Below are 20726 nucleotides of genomic sequence, written 5' to 3'. Positions count from 1 at the left end.
CCCGCCGCCAGCGACTCCTCCACATATGTCCTCATGGCTTTGTGCTCCAGGCCTGTTCAAGAAAAAAGCCTCCCACATGGGGATGACGTGCTGGGCAATAACTAGATGGCGCAGTCATAAGGCCGGTGAGGCAGAAGGGACTTGGCTTTTGCTTCAGAAAAGACCTCTTTTAAGTCCCTGTAGCAAGACGGAACAAATGACGGGTCCAATTCTGGTTGTGAGTCCCACAGCTGTACCGGGGCGAACTCTGGATTCCCCTCTTCTGGAGCCCCGAAGCACGCCATGCCGAACTCCCTGCCCCATGGTCTGATTTGTCTGGTGGACCAATCGATGTGTGGATTGTGTCTCTTGAGCCAGGAGTTGCCCAGATTCACGTCACTTTTTCGGGAGTCAAAAACGTGAAAACTTATGCATTCGATATGTGCGTCCAGAAAAGTCATGTTCAGGGATTGCGTATGGTGCGTCACTCGGCACAAGAATTTTCCGTTAGCCGCATAAGCGTTGTGGAGTCGTGTCTGGAATGTCTCTGCGCCCAACAAGTCTACTACACACAGATTTAGCAGGTTCTCGTCTGACCCGCAATTTATGAACGCAGTAGCCTTGCAGCTAAGTTCACTTTCTCTCAGCATAATCTGAAGCACCGACCAATTCGAGCCAGCCGCCGTGTAGTTGACTCTCACCGGTGTAGATATCTTTAGTGCGGAGCGCGTTGGCCTGACAGGGCAATGGGCCACTAAGTGATCCAAGCATCCACAGTAGTAGCATCGACCATCTCGTCGGCGTCATTGTCGCTCCTCAGCCGGACCGTTGAGGCCCTCGACTTGCATAGGCTCTGTATCAGGTACTGGGACCAGTTGGAGCGCGGGCTGTGGTGTGAGAGCTCCTTGCTCCCCCTCCTTTAATGCTTCAACACTTCCCTGGATCACTAGACTCTGGTCAATCCTGAGGGTCAGGGCGATGAGCGAGTCCAGGGTAGTGGGCAGTTCCACAGAGATGAGATGGTTACGAATCCGTGGTGAGAGTCCCTGCAGGAAGATGTAACTCCTCATGGGCTGGTGTTCTGGTCCTGTTAAGGAAAACAACCTCCCTCGCGGGGTTGAGGTGCTGGGAAGAAGTTTGATGGCCCAATAATATGAGTGGTGCGGCGGCAGGGATTTTGCTTTACTCTCCGAAAAAACCTCCTTCAGATCGTGATAACAAGCAGGTACCGCAGCTAATTCCGGAGCGGTACCTAGCTCCTCCACTTGTACAGGCGCGACTAGTACTCCCCCGTCCTCCCGGGCAGCACAGCACCGCTTACGGCAGTCCTCACCCCATGCCTTAATCTGGCCCATGGTCCAATCAATATGTGGATTATGCTCCTTGAGCCACGGGCTTCCCAAAATGATATCACTACTTCTGCAATTAAAAACGTGGAAACTGATATGCTCCGTGTGGGCATCCGGAAAAGTCATTTGTAATGTCTGAGTACGGAGCGTCATACGGCAGAGAAACTTTCCGTTGGAAGCGTATGCATTGCGGAACCGCTGAGTCGGTACACAGAAGGTAGACATCAGGCAAACGGGAGTGCGGGAACAAGGCATCAAAGGGAACGATCTGGCGAAGGACCAGTCTTCCCCAGGGACCTATATGTACACACCAGGGTTCATCAGATCGTATGAGGCGCAGGTGTGCACCTTCCAATCAGCTGGCCATGCCCAGCCATGACTGGAAGGCAGAGACATGACAGTTTATGACTACTATTTAACATTACACATTGTCATTTTGACACTGCTTCCAACGTTTCTCGATTCGGTCTCATGTTTTCAACATTCATCTTAGGACATTTTATTATCCATCTATTTTCTTTGCCGCTATCCTCACGAGGGTCACGGGAGTGCTGGACCCTGTCGCAGCTCTCAACAGGCAGGGTACACCCTGAACTGGTTGCCAGCCAATCTCAGGGCACATGGAGACGAAGAGCCGCCCTCAGACTTGACTTCTACACCCAAGATGATCAGAGAGAAAGGCACGGGAGTACTTGGTGTGTCTTCTGGTAGGAAAGGGGAGAAGGAGACTTGGTGGTGGAACCCCAAAATACAGGAAGTCTTACAAGGAAAGAGATTAGTGACCGAGAAGTGGGACATGGAGAGGACTGAGGAGAGGCAAAAGGAGTACATTGAGATGCGACATAGGGCAAAGGTAGAGGTGGCAAAGGCTAAACAAGAGGCATATGATGACATATACACCAGGTTGGACACGAAAGAAGGAGAAAAGGATCTCTACAGGTTGGCCAGACAGCGGGATAGAGATGGGAAGGATGTGCAGCAGGTAAGGGTGATTAAGGATAGAGATGGAAATGTTTTGACTGGTGCCAGTAGTGTGCTGAATAGATGGAAAGAATACTTTGAGAAGTTAATGAATGAAAAAAATAAGAGGGAAGGAAGAGTAGAAGAGGCAAGTGTGAAGGACCAGGAAGTGGCAATGATTAGCAAGGGGGAAGTTAAAAAAGGCACTGCAAAGGATGAAAAATGGAACGGCAGTTGATCCTGATGACATACCAGTGGAGGTATGGAAGCAATTTGGAGAGGGGGCTATGGAGTTTTTGACCAACTTATTCAACAGAATACGAGTGGGTAAGAAGATGCCTGAAGAATGCAGGAAAAGTGTGCTAGTTCCCATTTTTAAGAACAAAGGGGATGTTCAGAGCTGTGGAAACTATAGAGGAATAAAGATGATGGGCCACACAATGAAGTTATGGGAAAGAGTAGTGGAGGCTAGACTCAGGACAGAAGTAAGTATCTGCGAGCAACAATATGGTTCCATGCCGAGAAAGAGTACCACAGATGCATTATTTGCCTTGAGAATGCTCGTGGAAAAGTACGGAGAATGATAGAAGGAGCTACATTGTGACTTTGTAGACCTAGAGAAAGCCAATGACAAAGTACTAAGAGAGGAACTGAGGTACTGCATGCGGTCTGGTGTGGCAGAGAAATATGTTACAATCCTACAAGACATGTATGAGGGCAGCAAAACAGTGGTGAGGTGTGCTGTATGCGTAACAGAGGAATTTAAGGTGAAGGTGGGATTGCATCAGGGATCAGCTTCCTGTTCGCTGCAGAAATGGTTAGGCTGACAGCTGGATGATAAGGTTGAGTGTTTAAAGTAATAAACAATCTGTCTCCTTTAATCACCAAATTATAGTATTTGAAAAGCCTTTCCTTTCCAATTCCTTTCAAGATGACTTTAAATGACCAAGAGATTATTTTTGTGTCACTGGGATATCCGTATGTTAATGCATTACGAGTACACAAACTCAAAGCATAGAAGCTCAAAGTGTGAGGAAGTCTTGTGTTTTATAATGCAGGAGTTGTCTCAACACCTCAAGCACCAGAAATGTCCTGTTTGGAAACTTAGACCCACTCAAAGCTCCTAAGGCTCAACAAAGTTATTTAGCTTCCTGTGCAACCCACGAGGGGATTTTACTGAGGCAGTTATTAGATTCACAACATATACTTGAAGCTCTACATTTATAAATCCCGTGATATATCTGATGTTTCATTCCTACCCATCATTAAATACCTTTTTATTGAAGAATGAGAGCTGCCTTTATATACTACCACAATGGCGTTGAAATACATTTATCAAGCTGTGATTGAAATGATAATTTTCAGCTTTATTTAAAAGGTTTTACAAAAATCTTTCTGGAGAAGTTGGGTCCATCATCATGTCAAAACTACTGTACAGTACACTCCAGTGATATATTCATGAATTAAAATACAGAGGGTCAAAATGTGGAAATTATAACAATAAAACAATGCATGATATTTACATAGCATATTTCTGTGCACTCAAAGATTCTGTACAAGTTCACACATTATTCATTCACACCTAAGTCACACTGGTGACTGTCCTGCCCTGTAATGTCTTGCCCAGGCACATGACGACGATACGCACTCAGGTAGAGATACGAACCGAAGATCATATGGTTGTCATGATCCTGCCTTCCAGTCCTGGCTGGGCATGGCCAGCACACTGGCGCTGATTAGGAGGTGCACACCTGCGCCTCATCCTGACTGATTACCCTGGTATTTATAGGACCCTGGGGACGACTGGTCTTTGCCAGATCGTTGCCTCGCATGCCTTGTTCCCGCACTTCCGTACTCCTGACGCCAACCTCCCATGTACCGACCAACGCCTGTCTCCCGACTTACCCCGTAAGCCTGCTGTTGCTGATCCTGCTGCTTGTTTGGACTAACTCCATGGTAACTGACGCTGGAACGAATAAAGGCTTATTCCTCACTGCTTACCTGTCACCTGAGTCGTGCATTTGGGTCCACCCTCGAGTCTCGTCTCGTTCTTGAATAATGGTTGCAGCGTGTCCTCATACACTCTGCTTTCAAAATTCAACCACTCAAGAACAGGGAAGGCACATTACACTTTGGCAGACAACATTTAAAAACCTCACTTGTTCTGGAATCAGATTCTTTGAACAAATGAAATCAAAGTCATCTTGCATCAGGATGACTCTAAGAAGCAGCTCACGATCTAAAACATACCACATCATGTTTTAATCATAGTGGAGTCGGTGTTTTGGCGTGGGCATCTGTGGAATGGACTGACAAGTGTTGATTGATTACATGTGCTGGGAGGATAGGCCTCTTATTACATTCCTAAAGGGAAAAATGTAGATTAATCCTTTCTGTAGTGCTTGCTCTCATGATGATCATTATGAGTTGGAACCGATACCGATCCTCTCCAACTAACATTTGTGTTGCAATTATACATGACTGAGCGGGTATCAAAATTTATTTACTTATTTAGAGAAATGCTATATTCAGCAGATATCCACTGGATGGCGACATATACCCATAGTAAAAAATAATAGTGCATCGTATATTTTAAATTATGCTGCATATTACATCGACTTCATTTGTCCAGGTGCAGCAGTCGTTAGTAGTTTATGGTTCTATTTCCGAGGCTCATTTTTCAAAAAAAATTTGGAACACTCATAATGTTGTATATAATCAATAAATCCGTGAATTGGTTAAAAAAAATGCTCACGCAGTTAAAGCAGACACGCCCAAAATGAGTTGAAGTACAAAAGTGGGCCGCCCACTTTAGGGGATTGTCTTTCGGTGAACTTTTAATTCTAGAGAGAGGCGAGTGTGCATGTTTCAGCGTCTGTTTGTGTGCTTCCTCATCCGCACTTGGCAACCTCAAACAGTTGCACCCTGGACGCACATCTGGAAATCAGCCTGGCTAATAATTCACATCCGATTGTATAGTTTAATGACGTTTTTTTTTTTAAATATCTGCTTAATCCACTTTAAATCTGTCTGAGCGGAAGAGTCTGCAAAGAAGAAGGAACGGAGCTGCTGCAACAGCTGGATGAGCGCGGGGAAACATCTGCAGGAGACGAGCGCCTCTGCGTCGTTCGTCCTGCGTGAAACATCGCCGGAATGAAGCCGACCTCTCATAGGACATCATGCAACCCACGCTGAGCCGGGACATTTTACCTTGAATTGCAAACGACCAGAGATGAGTCAAAGAAACGCTGAGGAATTACACTCTTTCCCACCCAGGGGTTTACCTTCATCTTCCACATCATCTCTGAAAAGACGCCTCGTGAGGCTGGCAAGGAAGTCCAGCGATGGTTCTCTTAGGTAAGTGGGGTGGTGGGGGGGGGGGGGGGGGGGTCACTAAGCTATTTATTATCCTCAGATCCTGAGAAATGCATTATGCATGTCAAGAAAATTAATGTAAGATGACATTATTGATTTATACATGTACTTTTAGCACATCTGCCTCGCAGTTCTTGAGGTTCTATTTTTATGTGGAGTTTGGTTGTTATTTCCATGTTTGCATTGTTTTTATCCTGGTATTCCGGCTTCCTCCCACATTCCAAAAACATGAATTTTAGGCTATTTGAAGACGTTAAATTGCCCGGTTGTGAATGTGCATGTGAATGGTTGGTTTTCTCACCCCAAATCAGCTGGCATAACCTCCAGATCACTCATGACCTATGAGTCCAATCATGGGAGATGTTTGGGTGAACTTTAACCCACTCAAAACCTGCCTTACTCCACCCAATGAATTAGTCCTCAATTTTATTATGGGAAAAAAAAAAAAAAAAAAACAAGTTATGCGGTGGTATCACACACTTTGACATTGGCAAAAAAAAGTACAACTTGTGAAAATCTCCAATCTCCACGTAATACTTGATTTACAACCTTGATACTATTTATGGTATGCTAATTAGACACCAGCTAATATAATCGCAAAGATTTTTTGCACAGTGTATCTAGATATCTATATGATATGAAATTTCAAGATTTGTTCATAAATCTTACCAAGAGTATTTAATTTCTAGTCCAAACTAATTAAAGTTAGGTGTATTGCGTAAAAAAGTATGTAAAAGATGCCGTTGGGGTATAAAACAAAGCTTGAAATGAGTGAAAACTCTAAAAACGAGATGATCGTTAATTTATTACGCATCACTGATTATTACTTTGTTATTATTATTACTATTATTAGAGTATAGACTTTCACAGTGTGGGTATTCATTTCACAGTTGAAAAAAAAAACGCTTGCCAGCATTAGGTGACTTTTATTACCATAACTACCTGTATTAGTTTACCTCAGGGCACCTCAGGAAGCACTGTTTGCAAATGTCTACTTTTCAAAAGGTGCACATACACAATTTAAAAAAAAAGAAGTACCAGGTGAAGGCGAGAGACTGTAAAAACAACAACAAAAACAATATTATTGCCTGAAAATGAGTTTGTCTTTGTATTTGGTGTGTGTGTGTCAGTTATACTGTATAAACTACTTTTTCAAGTGTTATCTGTTAGTCAAATGAAAAGGTAACCTTATAAACAAATGACTTTTTCCTTAAAAGAGCTAGAGACTGACCAAAATATGTTAATACTCAATTCCTCAGAGTTGAAATATTCATACATTCATTCATACAGTACATAAATGTCATATACTGTACTCATAACTGTATATAATTTTCAATGTATTGGGGTCAGCCCACACAAAGGACACAATCTAGACTCATCCCTGGATCAAAGCGCTCAGTGTTGATACACTAAGAGTTTCTGGCAATGTCATGACATACTTTCAGCTCTAGCACAAGTTAACAAAGTGTTTTTTTAAGGCAACTTAATTTATTAAAGAAAAAAAAAAATTCTGGCCCCGCCTGAAAAAATAACGGTCCCCTAAACCTATTAACTGGTTGGGCCATCCTCAGCAGCAACAACTGAAATCAAGAGTTTTCTATAACTATCACTGTGTCGTTCACGTCTCTGTGCACAGATATTTGGACCCACTCTTCCTAGCAAAATTGTTCTAATTCAGCAAAAATGGAGAGGTTTTTTTTTTTTTTTTTTTTTTAACATGAAGGGCCTTTTTAAGGTCATGCCACTACATTTTAATTGGGTTAAAAGTCTGGAACTTTGATTAGGCCACTCCAAAACCTTCATTTAGTTTTTTTAAGCCATTCAGAAGTTGACTTCCTGATGTGTTTTGGATTGTTATCCCCCTGCAGAACCCAAGTGCGCTTTAGGTTGAGGTCACAATCTGGGTGCTGAGCATTCTTCTGAAGAATTTTCTGTTAAAGAGCAGAATTCATTAATCGTAGCGAGTTGTCCAGTTCCTGAAGGAGAAAGCTTTTCATTTAAAACAGATTTACCGAGACACACACCTTCCAAAAATCTCAACACAGCTTTCTTCTCGTCAGTCCATGTAATATTCTCCCAAAAGGGTTTCATTCTGATGTTTTTCTTTCTCTTTGTTTTTTTTTTTTTTGGTGCTAAAGTAAGACAAGCCTTTATGTTCTTTTTGGTCAGCAGTGGTTTTGCCCTTGTAACTCTGCCATGGATGCCGTTTTTCTCTTCCTTCATGTTGTGTCATGAATACTGACCTTAACTGAGGCAAGGGAGGGCTGCAGGATAGTTCTTTAGAAGCTGTGCTGAGTTCTTTTGTAGCCTCCTGGATGAGCCAAAGCTGTTATGTTGGGGTAATCTTTGTAGGCTTTGTATGTTCATCACTGTTACACGCTTTCTCCATGTGAGGACAATAGCTTTCACTATGGTTCCCTAGAATCCGAAGGTTTTAGAAATTGTCTTTGTAACCATTCCCAGACTGATGGATATCAGTATTTTATTTCTTGAATATTCTTGAATTTGTTTGGATCATGTAGTTTAGTTGTAATATTCTCTTAGGTCTTTTGTCTGATTTGATTTTGTTGGGAAAGATTATATTGAATTGATTTCTGGTGGAACAGATCTGGAAGTAATCAGGGTTGGCTTTGATCATTGAAAATGATCCCAAAACTGTGATTAGCCACAATTAATACATGATTTAACAAGGAAAGTGGGGTTTAGGGGGTAATTATGTTTTCAGACTGGGCCAAGTAAGTTAATACTTTTTTTTTCCTTAATATTTTTTTCGCTAATAAATGAAATCACATTTTCAAAACAGCATTCACTTGGGTTATATGATATATTTTTTTGTTTGATGATCTTAAACGAAGTGTGGAAACTATGGAAAAAATACATTTTTGTAGTGAGTGAAGTCATGGACCACCTGCATACACCTAATTACCACATTATCTTTAAGGAACTCAAGTGTGCCAACACTGACAACACAACATTAAACAAGAGAACATTATGACCATGAGTTGAATTGGGCAAACTGTATTTGTGCAGACAATATTATGAGTAATGGCGCATAAAATATGTGTGAAATAAATTACTAGAACCGCTAATGGTAATGTACAAACAAGCACCCGTGGCCCAATGGCAAAGATTGTCGCCTGCCATTGCGGGGACCTCATATCAAGATCCCCAACCAAACCATCTCCACAACTCATGTCAATGGTGTCCTTAAGCAGGACACTGATACACCAAACTCCTGCCCGAGCGTTTAAGTTTCCCCCTGCTGCAGTATGTAGCACTCAAAAGTGTGTTCACTGTGGTGGATAAAACATAGAGAAGACATTTTGGGTGCGTGCAACCATGGATGTTTGTGACAATTAACATGATGTTTCCTCTTCTTCAAAATAATCGAAGGGGCATACGTTATAAAAATGTACTTTTAGGGCAAATATATACAGATAACAGAATTGTAGGTTTCTTAACAGCCTGCTCAACCATCAAGGATGACATTAAACAACCAAGTAAGTCTTTTGTTGTCTGCATATTTCTGAAAATGTGTTTGTGAGTGAGGAGCATAAATAATTAAAATAACAGGGCGTATGCAGTTACGCGCCATTCATTTGCAGTCTGGACAGAAAAAATGGGGACAGTTTCTGCCATTGAGGGACTTTCAGAGTCTACAGAATACCACAAAAAGATTTTATAGCCATGTTTTTATGAATAGTAGTCGCTACAGGGGTCGAAAAAGTTGCTAAATATAGCAACAAAGTCACTTATTCGCCAACACTGAGTAAGCTCATTTTGTCACATGCTCTAGCTCTGCACTGGTCATCATGGGAACGAAAGCCATACTCAGAGACAAAACCGATCCCCAAAACAATGTCATTTGAAACATAGTTTCACAGGTTCATATGAAGGGTGCTGAAATTCTTTAAACTTTGTGTTTTTTGACAAAAAAACATCAGTCATTTTATTAAAACGTCTTTTTTTCTTCACTGGCACACAGCAAGTATTGCTGTGCCGTGAAAAAGTATTCGCGTTCTTCCTAATTTCAGATTTTTTTGCATATCTATCACACACAAAGGTTTCAAATCATCAAACCAATTTTAATGTCACACAGAGACAACCCAAGGAAATACAAAATGCAGTTTTCAAAGGACAATTACTGTACATTTATTAAGACACAAAAACAAAATCCAAATCTTTATGACACTCGGTTAAAAAGCAATAGCTGGAATGAAGTGTTTGCCATAATTGGTGATGAGACTTTCACATCACTCTGGAGGGATTTTGCCTCACTCTTTTTTGTACAATTGTTTCAACTCTGCCAAATTGGAGGGCTTTCTAGCATGAACTGCCCATTTAAGGTCACACCACAGCATGTGAATTGTATTTAACGCTGGACATTGACTTGGCCACTCCTACACCTTTTTTTTTTTATCTTTTATTTTATTTGAGCGATTCAGAGGTTGGTTGTTGGTATGTTTTGTATTGTTGTCCTGCTACATGATCCAAGAGTGCTTGAATTTCAGGGCACGAAGTGACGGCCAGACGTTCTCCTTCAGGATTTTCTGGTAGGGAGCAGAATTCATTCTTCCATCAATCACAGCAAGTTCTTCTGTTCCCAAGGAAGCAAAGCAGCCCCAGAGCATCACACTGCCACCACCATGCTTCACTGTTGGCATAATGATCTTTTTATCAAAAGCCAGATGTAAGGGGCCACACACCTGCCTAAAAGTAAACTTTTTGACTTGTCAGTCCACAGAATGTTTCTCCAAAAGTCTTGAGGATCATCAAGATTTTTTGGGAAAATGTGACACGTTTTTTTTTGTTTCTTTTCCTGTTAGCAAGTTTTTTTTTTTGCCTGGTAACTCTCTCATGGATGCAGTTTTTGACCAATGTCTTTTTTATGGTAGAGTCATGAACACTGAACTTAACTTAGGACAGCGAGGCCTGGGGTTCTATAGATGTTTTTCCAGGTTCTTTTGTGACCTCGTGGAGTTGTTGTTGCACTCTTGGAGTTATTTTAGTTGGTCATCCACTCTTGGGAAGGTTTGCTATTGTTCCTAGTTTTCTCCATTTGTGGATAGTGGCTCTGACAGTGGTTTGCTGGAGCCCCTAGGCCTTGGAAATGGCTTTGTAACTTTTCCCACCTGATGGAATTTTTTCTCATTTCTTCTCAAATTTCTTTGGATTACAGCATGATGCATTGGTTCTTGAGATTTTGTAGCCTACTTCACATTCTCTGACAGATTCTATTTAAGTGATTTGTTGATTCAACAAGTATGGTAATAATCAGGTTTCGATGTGGCTTGTGAAATTAAACTTACCTTTCCCAAATTTGTGGTTAGTCACAGCGACTTTGTGATTTAACGGAGTGGGAATTACATTTCCACAGAGGGGCAGAGAATTTTTGATTTTTTTTTTTCATGGCTGAATAAATTTGTCATTTGAAAACTCCATTTTGTATTTCACTGGATTATCTCTGAGTGATATTATAAATGTTTTGATAATTTTAAAGTTTTTCGATGACATTTTCTGTGATTCTTACAAAGATGAAAATGGAATCCAAATTCTTTCATTCATAGGATTTCGACACGATTCAAAGGTATATCGATGTGATGAACAATTATTATTCTTGCTTTCTGTGAAGTTTCATGAAAATCTGGCGAATAAAGAGCCAAGGTTTCAGTAACAAGATTCACATGAGTTTACATTGATTGAAGCAAATTCAGGCTAGTTTGCAACATAAAAGGTGGCATAAAATAAGTGATTCCAAAAGTAAGTTTACTCCACCCAAATCAACTTTGCATTCGTTTATTTAATTGAGCGATTGTGGCACTGGTTTTATACAATATTTAGCATTTATTGTTGCTCAAAGCCTTCTTGTGAATGCTTCATTCTGAGTATTTTTTTTTCTTTTTCACAAATATGAGCTCTTTTATATCCAAGCAGTGTGGTTTAGGAGCAGAGAACCTTTTGAACCATTGTGGTAAGAAGCTTATGAGCTTGCTCGGTGCTGCACAACCCTTTATTATTTCATTCATGTACACCAGAGCTGAGCGAGGAATGGTGAAGCAAGGTGGGTGACAGACCTGTACTCTCCTGTATGTATAAAATTAATTATAGCACAAGGCTAACACTGATTGGTAGACATTAATTAGATGCAAACACTTGTTTGTCTCATCTTTTGTTGCTTAAATTCCTCCCAAAGAAACAAATGATTTTCCTCCTTGTTATCACACAATCTTCTGTGGCGTTTTTTTTTTTAATTTATTTAACTGGTTCTTTTTTTTCTTTCCGCAAGTATCATTCAACAGTCTGTCTTTTCACATTTGACTATTCAGGTCAAGTTCATCTACTGGCAGTTCATCCACTGGCAGGTCAGCTGAGGCTGTGGCTTTCAGACAGCCTTGTAAGAGCCGCATCCGTCACCACACTAACCGCCTCTCAGGAGTCTTCCTTCGCGGCGCCGCCTCTAGCTCACTGTCCGTGGCCATGTCCACCCAAATCGGGAAAGGAAGCGGTATGTCACGCTCAGTACTTTCTTTCGTTTTCTTTTAATGTTAATGTCCTGGGATATTTGGTAACATATTGGCTAGTGCATCAGTTTATGCAATTTCTTTTGAAACATTTTAAAGCACTGTGTTCCAGTGGTGAATGCATCTGCCTCACAGTTGAAAGGTTCTGTCTTTAGATCTCCGCCTGGACCTTCCTGTGTGGAGATTTTTACAGCCCACTCTTACGTCATAAGTCATGGGACAGAGTTGATATGCGGACAAAAAACATGTACAATGCTTTTTTAAGAACCTTTAGAAAGATGGGAAAAAAAACATCAAGTTATTAATCCAGTCTCAAGGACTGATGTCAGACTGATGAGCAAAAACAAATTTGTAACAGACATCCACGGAACAGAAGGAATGCATGACGCTTGGGCATAATCATAAAGCATATGATATTACATCATATGACAATACGTCATCTAAATGGCGGGCCAAAAGCTGTTAGTTTGATCATTTATCTCATGTGGGTCCCACATGAACTACAGTGACACTTTCACTCCCACTATGGAAAATCTAGCTAACAAGCATAAAGGGATTTTATTTATATTTTAGCACATTGAAGTGTTTCTTTCTTTAAACACAGAGTTATAACTTTTGACATGCTTTTATACAGTCATACAATTGTATTCCACATTCATTCCACACTAGTCATATGTAATGGGCATGTTGCAATTCAGTATATTTATCAGGAAACACGGAACAAGGAAATACACCACATTACACTACACTCAGTGTTGACAAGATTGCTTTTGGAAATGTAGTTGATTACAATTACAAGTTACCCTGTAGAAAATGTAATAGTGGTCTATTGCAATTACTTTCTCAAAGTAAAATAACTAATTACATTTGATTGCATTTTGATAACTTCTTAATTTTGAATGAATACATCACATGACCCTTGGATCTTTCCTCTAACAAAGTGTAATGAAACATAGATCATTATTTTGGAATTATTCTTTATTTCTTTACACAAATTAAAAAAACAAACTGTTAGTGATCTCCAAAATGAAAAAAAATAAGTGCTAATATTTCTAGATACATGATATACTGTATGTATGAAGATTGCTTAGGGTTTGAGTTAATGCTGGAAATGTGGAAAGACTTTAGAAAGAAAGAAGAAAGAATTTAGTACTAAATTGTTGAGATATGGTTTAAAAATCTTTTTACTTTCTAAATTTTCCTGATTTTATCACATATCCTTGTAATGTCACACAGCTCCCTGACACTCTAAACACTAAGCACCCTTATTTTCTGGTGGAAAAGATGGAAGAAGCTAGGCTGACTGGTTATAAACACTTCATGTCATTTTTACCGTAGTGAATAACTTGTTCAACACGACAAACATTACAAACAACGCAACCAATCGCTTCTCCATTTGGTTCTATGAACAACTTCAGGTCACTTCCTAATGGACTATCATTCTATTTCACCCCATAATGGAGTTTGTAGCTAGGGCAATCTCATGGTTGTGCACATTGAACAGGTTTTGCTCGAACATAATGTTCAAGTCCAATTTAAAAGCAACAAGAATAAAACCTAAATTTCATTCTCTCACCTTGAAATTTGGTGACTTTTTCATCAAGTGACCCTAAACACTCAAAAATGAAAATATTTAAAAATGTCATTCTTTTGTACAGCTGCCACAAAGTTTGTACACTGCTGTCTATTCTGGGTCAAATCTGACTCATGTCAACTTACTTGGATTTTACCACTATACTATACTATACTATACTATACTATACTATACTATACTATACTATACTATACTATACTATACTATACTATACTATACTATACTATACTATACTATTGTAACGAACGGGATTTGAGGGCGGACCAAAATGCAAGACTCAGGTGACAGGCAAGCAGTAAGGAGAAAATCGTTATTCGTTCCAGAATTGGTAACCGAGGAGTCAGTCAGCACAAACAGCAGGAACAGTAGCAACAGGCTTACAGGGTAGGTCGGGAAACAGGTGTTGGTCGCTACATGGGAGGTTGGTGTCAGGAATGCGGAATTGCAGGAACAAGCCATGTGAGGCGATGATCTGGTGAAGACCAGTTGTCCCCTGGGTCCTATAAGTACCAGGGTTAAGCAGTGGAGATGAGGCGTAGGTGTCCTAATCATCGCTGGTCTGCTGGGACACACCCAGCCAGCGCTGGAATGGCAGGACCATGACAGTACCCCCCCTTAACGGTCAGTTATAGACGGCCCAGGAGTTTCAGGGTGGGCCGCGTGGAAGTCACTGATGAGGGTGGGATCCATGATGAAGGGGAACCAGGAATGCTCCTCCGGGCCATACCCTCCCAGTCCACTAGGTACTGCACCCCCCTGCCCCTGCGATGAGAAGACAGCAGACGACGCACAGAGTACACCGGACCACCATCTACCATGCGGCGAGGTGGGGGAGGCTATACCGGAGGAACCAGTCGCGATGGACGGATGGAGTCTGCTCACATGAAAAGGTGGGATGGACCCTCATCGACCTGGGGACCTTCAGTGAAACGGCGACAGGGTTGATGACCTCGCTGACGGGGAACGGGCTAACGAACCTGAGAGCAAGCTTGCGCGACTCCGTCCGCAGCGGAAGATCCTTCGTGGGCAGCCACACTTGTTGTCCCACCTTGAAAGCCGGCGCCCCTCTCCTCTTGAGATCCGCTGCGGATTTGTAGGAGCTGCCCATGCGCGCCAGTGTCTTGCGAGCTGGCTTCTAGGTCTGCTTGCAGCGTCTCACCACCGCCAGAGCGGACGGCACCGCAGAGTCTGTGCCCACCGACGGGAACAGAGAGGGAGGATAACCGTGCACTACGTGGAAAGGAGCCATACCTGTGGAGGTGGAGGGCAATGAGTTGTGAGCATACTCCACCCATCTGAGGTGCTGGCTGCATGTGCTGTGGTCCCGAGACGCCAAGCAGCGCAGACCAGTCTCCAAGTCCTGGTTAATCCTCTCCATCTGGCCGTTGGACTCCAGGTGATGGCCTGACGTCAGGCTCGCCGTAGGCCCGATGAGGGAGCAAAACTCCTTCCAAAAACGGGAAACGAACTGTGGTCCCCTGTCCAAGATGATGTCCACCGGCAGCACGTGGTAGCATACGACCTCGTCCAGCAGCAGCTGGGCCGTTTGCTTGGTGGAGAGGATCTTCGGGGCCAGCACGAAATGGACCATCTTGGAGAAATGGTCGACGACGGAGAGCATCACCGTGTTCCCCTGGGAAGGAGGTAGCCCAGTGACAAAATCCACGGAGATATGTGACCAGGGATGAGAGGGAATCGGCAGTGGCCGCAACTCCCCCTTTGGACGCAGGCGGTAAGTCTTGATGGCCATGCATACCGCGAGAGCGTGTCTTGGTCATGCCCGGGTGGCAAGCAGTCTCGTTGGTGTGCGTTCAGTCAATGACATCCCCCCGGTAGTGACGGGACAATGAACAAGCGGCCGGGAGGACATCCGACTGGACCCGGAGTGTCCCTCAAGGCCTCCTTCACTCGTGTCTCGATCTCTCAAGCAAAACCGGACACGAAACAGATCTCCGGAAGGATTGGGACATTCTCGGCTCATTGCGGTACCCCTCGTGGATTCACGAGAGTGCATCCGGCTTGCCATTCTTCGACCCTGGGTGGAAGGACAAGGTGAAGTGGAAACGTGTGAAAACTAGTGCCTACCTGTCCTCAGGTATGTAATTTTTTATGGTCGGTTGAGGACCACGAATGGCACCTGTGACCCTTCCAGCCAATGTTGCCACTCTTCCATCTCTGTCTTGACCGCCAGCAGTTCGCGGTCACCCACGTCGTAGTTACGCTCAGCCGGGGTCAGCCTTTTTGAAAGGAAGGAGCATGGGTGAATACTTCCGTCCTTCGCGCACCTCTGGGATAGAATCGCTCCTATCCCAATGTCCAAAGCGTCCACCTCGACCACAACCTGCCGATCCGGGTCCGGCATTATGAGGATTGGCGCGGTGGTAAAGCTCGCCTTGAGCCTGTCAAAGGCCTCTTGACAGGTCCTGGTCCACTCGAGGTGTTGCGGGGAGATGTGAGAGCATGCAGTGGGGCGGAAATGGAACTGAAGTTCCGGATGAACTTACGGTAGAAGTTAGCGAACCCGATGAAACTCTGCATGTCCTTCCGACAAGCGGGAGTGGGCCATTGAAGGACCGCGTCAATGTTCCCGGGATCCATTCGAATCTCCCCTTCTGCCAAGATGAACCCCAGGAAAGACATGGAGGCTCGGTGGAACTCGCACTTCTCCACGTTCAGGTACAGCTGATGCTGCAGCAGCTGCTGAAGCACCTCCCTGACATGTCTGATGTGGGAGGTCAGGTCTGAGGAAAAAAATCAGGATGTCGTCGAGGTACACAAAAACGTTTCTATTCAGTTTTTCCATCGTTAATAAAATTCTGGAAAACAGCATGTGCGTTCGTCAACCCAAAGGGCATCACCAAATACTCGTAATGACCCGTGGGGGTATTGAATGCCGTCTTCCATTCATCTCACTCCCGGATCCGTACCAGATGGTATGCACACCGTAGGGCCAGCTTGGTGAAGATCCAGGCCCCTTGAAGCAGTTCGAACACAGTGGCTATCAGGGGAAGAGGGTACCTGTTTTTGACAGTGATGTTATTGAGTCCTCTGTAGTCGATGCAGGGCCATAGCGAAGTGTCCTTCTTTTTACGAAGAAGAACCCTGCAACTATTAGCCATCTGGGAATCAGGATAATGAACACAATGTGGATTCACACACTGTAAAAAAAAAAAGCTTGCTATACTGAAGATTACACACATACACACACACACACACACACACACACACACACACACACACACACATCTATTTAATAATGAGCCTGCGCAAAGTGAAGCGCGTCGTAGTGAGAGGACATTCTACTCCATAATCTGTTTGGTCAAAACAAATGCTTGCAATATCGCAACATTATTATTTATTAAATGTGAAAATTTGGAATTTTGGTAGAAAATTTCGCAATAATTAAAGATGCATATGATTTGCTCTCACGGGCCACATAAAATAATGTGGTGGGCCAGACCTGGCCCCTGGGCCTTGAGTTTGACACATGTGCTATAACAATAAATTTAGGAACATATTGAATGCATTTTATGTTTTCTCTCTGTTATCATGTTCCATTCAGCGAGCGTGAGAGATCTCAAAGTTATGGATGACCCATCTGAACTGTCAAATCAGTTAAGTGCTCCTGGAATCTTGAAAATCTTTGGAAGTGAAATCTGTAAAGGGGCTCACTATAAGAGTGTCCTGGCCACGACGCATTCCAGTGCAAAAGAGCTGGTGAAAGAGGCCCTTGAAAGGTGAGAAAATGTGCTATTATTGGATATGTGTGTGTATCTGTTTGCCACATGTCTGTGTGATTGTTGTCCATGCTTCCTTGTTTCCAACAAACAATTTGTATATAAAACCTGTCAAGCATGCACATGTGTTTATACTTAATGAACTGCTCGATGAACAAAATAGACTTAATGTTCTGTCCATTGCTTTATAATTGCAGCGTTGTGCACACTGTGTATGTGTGCCAAATATTTAGTTTAATACCTTTGGAAGTGTAGCAAAAACCACAGTTTGTGTGAAAGACGGCCTGTGTTGGCAGGAGTTCTCTCCAGAGAGAGAGGTCTGTTTGTCTTTGCTTCGATTTCAGCCCCAAAAATGTAACAGAATGATTAACACAAGTGAATTTTGACATGTAGAGCGACGTTTAAATGTTCACACTGTAAATATGTATACACTTTAAGAAGCCTTTAGCTAAGACACAATTGAATGTCAAAGGTCCCTCCTTTCCGATCCTTTGAGGGATGCATGCCAAATTCAAATTTTTATGTATTAAATATAATTTAATAATGTGTACAGGCATTCTTAACTGTTATACGTGCGAAAACAAGAAAGGTTCTCTTAATTTCATTCTGGGTTCAAAAGTCAGCTCGTGCTCTCCTGTGAAGAATCTGCATTTTCTATCTATGCTTGCGTGGGTTTTCTCCAGGCACTTTTGTTTCCACCCACATTCCAAAAACATGCATGTTTGGTCAATTGAAAATACCATATTGTTCATACATATGAATTTGACTGTCAATGTTTATTTGCGGCGGCATGGTGGCGGCAGCTGTATAGCGTTGGGCTCACGGTTCTGAGGACCAGAGTTTAAATCCCAGCCCTACCTCTGTGGACTGTGCGTTTTCTCCCTGTGCCCGTGTGGGTTTTTTACAGGTACTCAAATTTCCTCCCACATCACAAAATTTGGAGACTCTAAATTGCCCTTAGGTGTTATTGTGAGCGCAATTGTTGTTTGTCTCCACGCGCCCTGCGATTGGCTGGCAAACAGTTCAGGGTGTACCCTGCCTCCTGCCCGATGACAGCTAGGATTTGCTCCAGCACTCACGTGACCCTCGTCAGGATGACTGGTTCAGAAAGTGGATGGATGTTTTTTTTGCCTATATTTACACTATAAATGACTGGGGACCCATCCAGCGTGCATTCCATCTTTCTTTTTTCCAAAGTCAGCTGGGATAGTCTCAATTTAACGCACAACCCAAATGAGGAAAAGTGCCATTCCAAATGAATGTGTGAAAAACACACTTAACGTGCAAAAGGGAAATTACTGCTTGTATTTGAGAGATGACTCTCATTTCATAAAGAATGGATGGCACAGGTGTTTCTAGCTCATCTTTGTGGGTGCTGAAGCACCCCTAAAATGATCCCCGATCCCGAGGATAAACAGCTTAGATAATGGATAGATGGATAGATGGATGGATGGATGGATGGATGAATGGATAAAGCAACTTCCAGTCTCCGCCTTTGCCTCAAAAATGGGTTGTGCCCCTCAGTGTTATGGCGTAAATGATCGTCTTAAACCAGGATTTCTGGCACATTTCTTAATTTTATCCACTCAGAACTTATTATTATCATTACCTATCCTCATTTTTGCTGCATTTCATTATATGTCACTGTTTAAGTTATTAGGTAGGCGTTATCTTACGTTTTCTTTTCGAGCTACAGGAAATAACAAAAGTTGTTCGACAGTACCGCTGTCCTTGCTTTTAATAAGATTGATTATTTCATGTACAGTGGTACCTCTACTCACAAACATCTATTGTCACGAAAAATTCAGGTTACAAAACATCTCCTTGGAAAAATATTGTCTCTAGTTACAAAGGAAATTCAGGATACAAAAGAAAAAAAAAATCCACCAAACGTAAAAATCCTGTATCTTGGTTTGTGTGATGCGATAGATCTGCTCTCCCATTGGCTATCACCATAGCATCTTCCTGACATCCCGTTGGCTAGGAGGGACGTCAATCATTACCCATGTAAAGATGTGATAATATTACAGCCATGGTGCTATAAAATAGCTGACTGACTGGTATAGGTATTGCTAGCCCATTTTGGTGGAGGGGTTGGTGTGTTGAAGCACATCTAATTAAGTCTCCCAAGATATAATGAGGTCTTAGAGGTTTGTTTGTTTTTTTTAGCACATTTGTACTCCAAATTTTAGTTGAATGATCTGAATTACGAACTGTTATGAGTTTTAGTTTGCACTGTAAATAGGTAGAGATTCTCAAATTACACTCTCCATTCAGGGGCCATTTTATTTCCACAAGAAAACCAAATTCCTACATGATGATTTCACCTTGGATTGGTTGCTAGTCAATCACATGGCAGAAATAGACAAACTGACATTCGCAGTAAGATTTACATCTATGGGGAATTCAAATTCTTCATTTACATCTATACAATCTTTTTTGTTTGTTTAGTTTTCACTATGGTGCCAAGCATTTCCTTTCTATGTCCTCCAGGTATGGCCTTGGAAAAGAAGAAGCAAATTCCTATGTTCTATGCGACACGATTGGCTCCATTAGCGAGCGTCGGTGGAAAACTGAAGGCTTCAGAGTTGTGGGCGACAATGAGAAGCCGCTCCTCCTGCAGTCTCTGTGGAAACCAAGGGAGGGCCTTGCGAGACGCTTTGAAATCCAGAGGCGAAGCCTAGTAGAAGAGCAAACGGCCAAAGAAAAAGACACCATCACGGCTGGTAGGGTGCTGCTTGACAGTCTTGGCTTTTCAATAAAGTGTTGTCCATAATAAATCTAGTTTTAAAGTTCTTACATAGTTTCACTCTGTTTTTCCAGACAGCCGAACTACATGTTTCCAAGTGCATTTATTAACAGCAAAATGTTTCCTTTTTTGTAATTTGGTCATACATTTCATTCTGTACAAATATCCTTACTACACATCGTGAAGACTGCAGACATTGTAGCTTTAATTAAACCTCATTTATTTTTTTAAGACACTCCATAATTTCATAGAGGTTGTGCATGGAAATAAGTCATCCACTTGCACAACAGCATGATGCCATAGAAAACTACCCCCAACTTTCCATAGATATTAGTAGCACCACATAATTTCTACTGGAAACCCTGGCCTTAGTTGACACAGCTGTGGTCACAGTGTATGAGTGCGTCCTGTTTGGCATTTTGCTACTACGACTGGCACAGCATGTGATTGTCTTCTATCAGT

At 42.4% G+C, this 20726-nt stretch overlaps 1 protein-coding gene across 1 annotated transcript in view; it reads left to right on the top strand.

The window, feature by feature from the left end:
• Positions 1-5156: 5156 nt before the first annotated feature.
• radil2b (Ras association and DIL domains 2b) overlaps positions 5157-20726 on the top strand; it is a 41879-nt gene continuing 26309 nt past the window's right edge. Inside the window, exons 1-4 of the mRNA XM_061809767.1 lie at positions 5157-5645; positions 11990-12168; positions 17341-17515; positions 20009-20241. Of these exons, the coding sequence (XP_061665751.1) occupies positions 5521-5645; positions 11990-12168; positions 17341-17515; positions 20009-20241 (712 nt within the window). The 5' untranslated portion in view covers positions 5157-5520. The remainder of the gene's footprint in view (positions 5646-11989; positions 12169-17340; positions 17516-20008; positions 20242-20726) is intronic.

This window comes from Syngnathoides biaculeatus, chromosome 22 (assembly GCF_019802595.1).
Source record: "Syngnathoides biaculeatus isolate LvHL_M chromosome 22, ASM1980259v1, whole genome shotgun sequence".
NCBI classification, from domain to species: Eukaryota; Metazoa; Chordata; class Actinopteri; order Syngnathiformes; family Syngnathidae; genus Syngnathoides; species Syngnathoides biaculeatus.
The sequence above is the reverse complement of the archived record's forward strand: the minus strand, read 5'-3'. Positions and strand labels throughout refer to the sequence as shown.